The following is an 8932-nucleotide window of genomic DNA, read 5'->3' as shown; positions in this document are numbered from 1 at the left end:
GGTCAGGGGGTGGAGGCGTGTTTGTGAAAAGCTTTCCGAGGCCTCCGAGGACGCCGGACGTGTTGTGAGTCTGGGAACATGAAATATAAGTTACAGTTGTCGCTGATCCTCCTGTCAGGCTGTAACAGAGGAAACTTCTTCACTGGCTGTAAATGTTCAGATCATAATATCACATGAAGTGCACTGAATATTCTACGTGTCGATGAACTGACCTGGATATTAAAGTGACATTTCCGTATTTTATTCAGCATTCTTTTCGCAGATGTTAAAGGCTTCACCAACCTCTCCACGACGCTGTCGGCGCAGGAGCTGGTGCGAATGTTGAATGAACTCTTTGCACGCTTCGACCGCCTCGCACACGTAAGTGACTCGGCTCTCGACACACGTGATGTTCGTTTGTGTGGTGAACGCTCAGTTTAAAGTACTTTCCATTACCAAAAGATCACTCAGGCTCCAAAGCTGTCTCCTGTGGTCAGCTCAGATTCATGCCGCTTTCTGTTGCCTCCACATTTTTGTGGCCAAAACAATAAAAGACATCATCCTCTTCAACCACTCCCGTTGCGTAATCCAGTTCTCGCTGTCTGAAACCTGCCAGGGCTTCACATTTCCACCGTACGCTGTTTCTTTAGTCATACTGTTGCTGGACGGAGCGTTGGGAACAGACTGAGCTCACAAGTCTTCGCTTGTCAGTATCTTCCAAAGCCAACACCACCGGTCCAGAAACGTGAGCTGTTAAAGAGCCGACTTGCGCTCCGGCCAGGGTTTGATTAAAGAGACAGTTCACCCCAAAATCCAACACAGATTTGTCCTCTTAGCTGTGGTGCTGTGGATCATAAAGATTCTGTCTGCCTTCTCCTCAGTATAATGAACCCGGAGCTCCTCCACATATCATGACACAGATGCTCAAGATGATCCACTGACCCTGACCTTGACCTTGTCAGGAGCAGTTTCATGTGGGGACTATTTTCTTCCATATCACTGTGTAGACAAAAAACTTTGCAACTGCACGTGGACGAGAGACTAGCTAACCAAGCTAAATCAAAATTATTGCACTGTACGTCTCTGCTCACGACAAGATCTGTGGATTATCTGGACTAACCGGGTCACTTCCATTATACTGCAGAGAAGGCAGCATCGCTTCTGCTGATATCTTACAAACTTGGCAACTCACACTTTAAACAGTCTAGATGGATGAGCAGCACTACAGGTGAGAGGAACAATATGAATTCTTTGTGTCAGAATCGATCCAGCAGAATCAGACGTCGCCGTTTTTCTTCCACACGTTGATGCAGCTTCTTCTGGAGCCACAAAAGGCTTTTCAGTAGTTTTCTACACATGCAGTCGGACTGTCTGACACCTGTAAACACTTTAATGTGCGTTAACGTTTGAATGCCTGGCTGCTGAAGGTTTCATTTCAAACAGAGTCGCTTCCATCTGACAACTTAGATTCACGTTGTGTTTCAGTCTTCGTCTTCCTCACAGATCATGGTCAGGTTCAGATAGAAGACTTCTCCTCCTTCTCTGTCTGAGAGAAGAATAAATCTTCAGAACCAGACGTTGGATCCAGATCTGATCTGGTTGATTGTGTCTTTTGTTTTTTTTTCTCTGTGACGGCCTCTCAGCGCTGCCAGAGCGTAGAGAGTAAATATTTTATTCAGAACAACAGAGTGAATAACTGATTCACTCTGTCCGACTGAATGTTTGTCTGATAGCAGATTCTCAGACCGTCACGCTCCTTCCAGTCAGGATTTCACAATCAGCTCGTCGGTGCAGAACCGACCTCGTGCTGGAATTGATTTTCTTGTTTTCATTCTCCGCTTATATTTCTCTTCATTCAGATCACATAAGCTTCACCACGTTCAACTGTTGTCAGGTTAATTAAATGAATTTTCCTTGCCGTTGCGCTCGCCGCTGTAAACCGATGTGATTGGTTGTTTTACAGGAGCACCACTGTCTACGAATAAAGATCCTGGGAGACTGTTACTACTGCGTGTCGGGTCTACCTGAGCCCAGACAGGACCACGCCCACTGCTGCGTGGAGATGGGCCTCAGCATGATCAAAACCATCAGGTAACCACGTCCGCCATGAGGTTTCAGTGACTGGTCGGTCTGAACTGAAATATCACAACGATTAATTAGTTCATGGAACGAGCGGGATTAAAAGTGTGATGATTAAAATACTGGAAGGCAACAAAAGGAAGCACAAAATACAACAACATGCTAAAAGTTCTTCAGAACACGGGGTTCTGACTGATTCTGGTTTGATAACTTGAGCTGTTGGGATAAAAACCATAAACTCTTTGAGTTTTGTCTTCTTGTGTTCCCTCACTGTTGTCTCCTCAGTTTAACAGACTTTCTCTTGGTCACTACACGTCTGTTAATCGGTGTTTTCAGCAGTAAGGTTTGCAGAATAACGCAGGGAGACGGTTAAAGGAATATATTGTAAGTGCTCCAGTAGCTCTGGTGAGTGAACAGTGGACTGAAGGCTGGTGGCAAACGGAGCTGGTGGGGGAGAAGAACATCTGCTGTGTCTCAGGGTCGGCCTCCGCTGAAGGACCCGGCCTTTGTAGCCTTCGAAGGCGAGTCCTTCAGAGAGCTTGTTACTGCGTCAGCCGTTGTTAAATGGGACTCTGGAGCGTTTCCTGGCTGCGTAGATGACTGAAGATAAGTGTCGGGTCTGTGTGATGAGTCCTGTGTTCAGGATCGACTGCAGTGAGTTTAGTTTTGATACAAATTAATGAGCTTTAAATACACATTTGGGGCATTTGTACTTGACCTGAGTTTATTCTGTGGATTTATAAAGCTCACACAGTATGACTTCACTTCTACAGCACATCTTTCCTGCACTCATGTGTAATCAGATCAGCAGCACACCTGAGCTGTTTCCTTGTGACTTTAAAGGAATCTTGTACAGAAAACAAGCCTCTTTGACCCCGAGGCGTCGGACAGCAGCGCCCTTATCTCCACATTTCTTGTATCCGGTTTCTCGCTGCTGTGTGTTCGCCTGCTCTGTGATCTGAAAGAAGCTTCCCTGCAATATTTGCATTTGCAAGAGAATAAGCCCCCGGCTGTGTTTCTACAGAACATCAGTAACATGCAATTACAAGGTCCAACCATATCACACATCCGCGCATGACTGACACGGGGGGAAAAATATTTTCTGCGATGATATCGTCTTTTTTGAAATTACACAACAGGGATTTGCAGATTTCATGAGCACGTGAATTGCGACACATAACTAAGTGTGTAATCGTCAGTTGCTGTGAAAATGAGGTATGAAGCAGAAATAAAGTCGCTCTGCCAGCGAGTTGTGAAGAGGCACAGGGAGGCTGCGGTTTGTGCTTTTAAAGCTCAGCGCAATTTCATTTTGATTATCTTCTTTGTGGCTGCAACACTTTGGCCTCGTCACATCACAGCCTGCGTGACAGAGAGGGAGGGCAGGGCGCTGATGTTTGGAGGGGAAGGAGGGATTAGTGACGGATAAGCTGTGAGATTTGTGCTGTATACTATTAAGTCAATATGGTGAGCTGCCTGCAGACGACCACTTTGTGCCGCAGAGTGCAGCTTGGTGCTCAAACGAGAATCAAAAGAGCTGAAAATAAAGGCGTCTGCAGGTGTTTTCTGCACGGTGTCACATAATTGATAGTGACCGTGTCGATGTCAGTGTCTTCTTACCGGTCAGACAATGAAACGATCCAGAACGGCTCCTTCGAGCAACAGATCCATCAGATGTCCAAACACCAAACATGCAATTTATAATAAAGCTGCAGTTCTATAAAAGTTGTGACGCTGTGTAAAACATAAAAACAACAATGTGATAGTTTGTGTGATCCTTTTTGACACAAACTCCACTGAAAACAGGACAAAGACAATGTGTTCTTAATCTTTCACACCATCAGCTTCATTCATTTTTGTAAATACCTGCTTATCCTGAATTTGATGGCAGCTTCACGCTTCAGACAAGCTGCAACAGGGGAAACAGAAGAGCGGAGAAGTTCTGCAAAACCTCGTGTTCAGTCAGGTCCACAGGCGAACAGGTTGGCTGGTAACAGCTGATCATATTGTAGTAAACCCTGGTTTTAAAACGGGATCTGTATCTGATCGTGCAGCATCAGACTCCCTTAGAACAATCAGAGTTTTGTAAGTTGGTGATCTGGGGAAAACTTTCTCAACTTCACATAACGACAGTTAGGACAGATTATTTATTACTGGTCCCATCGTGTTAATTTGGCAGATGTAACACATTGAGTTTTTCTTGTCTTTGTGAAAGAAATCACTGTGAATGTGTGCAGGTGTGTAGCGGTAACAGCAGACCGGCGGAGCGTCACACACAGTTGTTGTTTTTTACTGACCTCAGGACTGCAGATCTTCTTCTTCTTTAAGATAAAACCATGTTCATGATCCTGTGAGGCTCATCACTTACACGTATTAAATCTTGTATTGACTCTGTTGCGAGCTGGGGTGAAAGAAAACCATCTGCAGATAATCGTTTGTCCCTGGTGCCGTAAAATATCTTAATCTGTAGGAACGAGCCGTCTGCCTCAGCACACAGACCTTCATATCTCCAGTCCGAGTCATCTTATCATCAGTCATTCTAAAACATTGTTTTTCTGTCTGCTGTTGACAAAGCGTGAAGTTGTATGTTCACACTTCCATGATAATCCACCAAAAACCTTTGAATCCCGCTGATATTGATATTGAACTGCAACAACGTGACGTGTTTTCCAGTGAAAGTCCGACTCGTAACTCATGAGCGTCTTTGTTGTATTTTTTGCAGACTGTGTGCTGCGGTGAGAATCAGCTTTGACCTCGAGGATTAATACACAAACTTCACATTTTGACCTGAATCATTGGTTTTGATAAATGAGGCCACCGCTGTAATCAACCCGCCTCTTGTAAACACGAATACTATCATCAAAAGAATATGAATCTGATGACAAATAAACAGAACATTCAGTGATTACATGAACACAAAGGCGGCTGTTAACCTGCGTGTACGACTGTAGACGAGTGCTGGAGTAGAAATAATCTGATGCCATAATGAAACTGTCCGTCTGAGCTCTGAGTCACTCACACACCAAAGTGTTTGCTGAAGCAGACAAACCTTTGGAGCAAAAAGGCAAAATGTTCGCTGCTCCTGGCTTTTGATTTGGGCTGATTTTCTACAACGATGACAACAGACACACATCATGGGGTGAACGCTGGCGCCCAGACTTGAGGGAACACGTGGACGACAAACTCTGAGCGAAGGTCAAACCCAGTTTACAACCGTCAGCTGATCTGATCTGATCTGTTGTAGCAGTCCAACCAGGATGAACTCGGTCCAGGAGCCCAGAGACGAGGACGCCCACGCTGAGGTGTGAGGACACGAAACTCAACACTGAGCGATCACACAGTAATCCACCTTTACACTGCTGGATTATTTTACTGCCACAAAGCACGTTTATCTGTGTAGCACAATTCAGACACAAGGCAACTCAAAGTGCTTTACAGGAGCATACAATTTACATTAAAAGATAAAAAAAATTGCATTCAAAAACGAGTAAGAAGACATAAAGAAACACATTAAAACAAGTTGGCTAAAATAGAAAAGCTTTAGAAGAGACAAGACTGTAGAATCAAAGTCTTTGTGCAGCTCAAAGACTTGAAATTGCTTCAGTGGCAAACAGAAACATTTTCAGTCTTGATATAAAGGAGGTGAGAGTCGAGCAGACCTGCAGTTCTCAGGGAGTTTGTTCCAGATATGTGGCTCATAATAACTGAGCGCTGCTGCTCCAGGTTTGGTTCTGACTCTGGGGACTGAAAGCAGACCTGAACCCGACGACCTCGGAGGTCTGGATGGTTCGTAACGTGGCAGCAGATCAGAAATGTATTTTGGCCTGAAACCATTTCGAGCTTTATAAACCAACAGCAGGATTTTGAAATCTATTCTTTGATTGACAGTGTTTTTCTCACACGGTTGTCAACACGTCCGTACGGCTGTTTGTCAAAGAAAGCAGAAACCTGAGTCATTTTAACCATTCAGTCCTACTTCCTACTTTAGGAACACGTTTGCGGTATTGAGTGAAACTTTTCATCGGCTATATCGGATGGATGGCTGTGAATCTGGTGCAGACGTGGATGCTTCCCCGCAGGATGAATGTTTGGTGATTCTTCAATGTTTAAACTGCCATCATCAGGTCAAATGTTGTTGTGGTTATTGTTGTTGAGAAATGTCACCAAGCAAATCACCGAGTGCCTGGTGTTTTCTGTTTGAAGTGATATGTGGTGTAAAGACACATTTCAGCCTCTTTTATATTCTATTCTTTCTCTCTATTGATGATAAACTACAAGAATTTCACCCACTGAACTGTTACGAATGCTCAGAAAGAGGTGAATGATCAGGGAGACGTGCGTCTTTCCTCACTACCTGCAAGCTAATTTCCTGTTAGCTTTGATTAGCTTCATTACAGCTTCTTACTAACTGAATGTGTAATGTTAGCGAGCCAGGGCCAAAAGGTGTCTGTTAACACTGGGCACAGTAATCGTGTTTGTGATCCGGAGCGCGTCGCTGACCTCCACGGTCAGGTGACGAACCTCCCTGCAGAGTCAATAAGGCATCACATCATCGTCACGACTAACTGCAGTTTGTCTGGGTTCATTTCCAGCCCCGAGTGTCGTTCAGCAGTCGACCGACTCTATAAGCACCTGTCACAAACTCCCAGGATGCTTTTCACCTCACATTCATCACTGACGTTACGAAGCATGAAATGAGTCCGGGAGGCAGGGACGGGCGTGACAGCGCCGTCTGCTCCTCTCAGACCTTTTTATCAGCCTCAGTTTGTCCTGTGTTCATTGTGTTCTGGGATAATAAAGTATGAAATGAGAAGCTGGTTTATTAACGGCTGCGGAGAAGTCTGCTGAAAATGTTTTTCACCTCTGTGTCGCGCTCGCTGATACGTGTGAAGTGCATTGTTCCACTCATTTCGTGGTGGATTTGTGAACAATGTTTGTCCGTCAGCGTTATCTGTATATCTGCTCACCTGAAGGTCAGTTTCATGTATATTCATTGCTGTATTAATGTGCACAGACGTGGTTTTCTACACGCTGACCCAAAATCATCCCTAGAGTAAATTTCCTCCTTTTAATTCAAGTGCACAAAACCAAAAGTGAAGCACATATATTTTCATGATCTTTCCAGCAGCCTTGGTTTTCATTCTTCTGTTCAACATGTGATGAGAACGATCAGGCAGACCGCTGAACTCGACTCCTTGTGTTTCTTCCAGATACGTGCGATCACGTACGAAACACGACATCGACATGCGTATCGGGATTCACTCAGGCTCTGTGCTGTGCGGCGTGTTGGGACTCAGGAAGTGGCAGTTTGACGTCTGGTCCTGGGACGTGGACATCGCCAACAAGCTGGAGTCTGGAGGGATCCCAGGGTGAGTACAGATGGAAGATTTAAAGTGAAACTCTCGCCATGATGTTGTTGTTTTGTCCATCCTGGTCCCAGTCTTGTGACCGGGGGTTTCTCATGAACGTCTTGAGGTGGTCAAAGGTCCAAATCTCATGAGAGTGATCTCTCAGAAACGCCTGGAGGGAATTTCTTCAAATCTGGGACAAAGCACTTTGCTGACAAAAAGCTTCAGGTGTTGTTGCAACATGTGACAAAGCTCTTTATCAGTCTTCTATAAAGGTATTCTGTAAGTAAGTTAATATATTCACTGCCTGGCGGTTAAAGGAGCGACACCGTCACCCTGACCTGCACCTTTAACTGATGTAGACGCAGTTCCTCTGAGCCACAGACAGACGATCTCTGATAAGTGTTGGAACATACTGGACCTGCAGCTCGAGCTCACTGACCTGACACCGCCAAGGATTTCATTCACACCTGAGCAGCACTGATCGGCTGGAGGCGTCTCTGAAATCAGCCGCTTCAAACTGGCATCCGAGATGTGAAGTCCCCCAAGTTCATGTTCAAGAGTGTGTAGATTATAGCGTACGTCCATTGGTTGTTGGATATTTTATAATGTCTCTAATTTAAATCTGTGTCATAAATTCAATCCTTTTTCTTAGTTTCTTTGCTTGTTTATGTATTCTGTTTCTTTCTGTCTTTCTTTCTTTCTAATAAAAGCTCCACTAATCTACACTTTACAGATCCAGAATGAATCAAAAGACTGAGACACACTCTGCAAACCTCCGCAGCTCTGCGTTGCTTGTTTTGTATTTGCGGCACGTTTCCTCTCTGGTTTCGTCTCGGTGTTTCCAGCAGCAGGCGGCTGTTTTCATCACCTTACACCGTTTTCTCTGTAGCAAACAGCAGACAGACGCAGTCAGACACGAGCTGCTGAAGGAAAAAGGAGCATGTAGCAGCCAGAAATGAATATTGGATGTACCTCCACCAGCTGGACAGTAACGCCTCTCCATTGTGAGGATGATGCTGCTGGGTCTGCTGAATGTGTCAGTAGGCAGCTGGTCCCTAACATGTTAACTTTAAAAGGTGGTGATGTGTCAGAAATCAGTGTCGGTGGGAGTTTTGAGGCGCTTGTTTGCCTCCTAGTGGCCAAAACAGCTTCTACTGCAGCTTCACCACTGACCGTACGCTTCCCGTCACATTCCAGGAGGATCCACATCTCCAAGGCGGCTCTGGACTGTTTGAACGGGGACTACGAGGTGGAGGAGGGCCACGGGAAGGACCGCAACGACTTCCTCCGCCGCCACAACATCGAGACGTACCTGATCAAGCAGCCGGAGGAGAGTCTGCTCACCCTGCCGGAGGACATCATGAAGGAGGCGGCCAGCTCGGCCGACCGGCGGGCCAGCAGCACCACCTTCAACGAGGCGTCCTGGAGCCCCGAGCTGCCGTTCGACAACATCGTGGGGAAGCAGAACGTAAGTCCCGCCGCTGCTCGTGGTTCAAGTCGTGTTGTATCACACTGTGGAAACACGT

At 45.6% G+C, this 8932-nt stretch overlaps 1 protein-coding gene across 2 annotated transcripts in view; it reads left to right on the top strand.

The window, feature by feature from the left end:
- adcy8 (adenylate cyclase 8 (brain)) overlaps positions 1 to 8932 on the top strand; it is a 66961-nt gene that overhangs the window by 27653 nt on the left and 30376 nt on the right. For both annotated transcript variants that reach the window (XM_037082955.1, XM_037082954.1), the window contains exons 4-7: positions 249 to 360; positions 1943 to 2070; positions 7266 to 7424; positions 8604 to 8874. In XM_037082955.1, the coding sequence (XP_036938850.1) occupies positions 249 to 360; positions 1943 to 2070; positions 7266 to 7424; positions 8604 to 8874 (670 nt within the window). The remainder of the gene's footprint in view (positions 1 to 248; positions 361 to 1942; positions 2071 to 7265; positions 7425 to 8603; positions 8875 to 8932) is intronic.

Source organism: Acanthopagrus latus, chromosome 21 (genome assembly GCF_904848185.1).
Source record: "Acanthopagrus latus isolate v.2019 chromosome 21, fAcaLat1.1, whole genome shotgun sequence".
Lineage (NCBI taxonomy): Eukaryota > Metazoa > Chordata > Actinopteri > Spariformes > Sparidae > Acanthopagrus > Acanthopagrus latus.
This window is presented reverse-complemented; position numbering and strand designations above follow the sequence as displayed.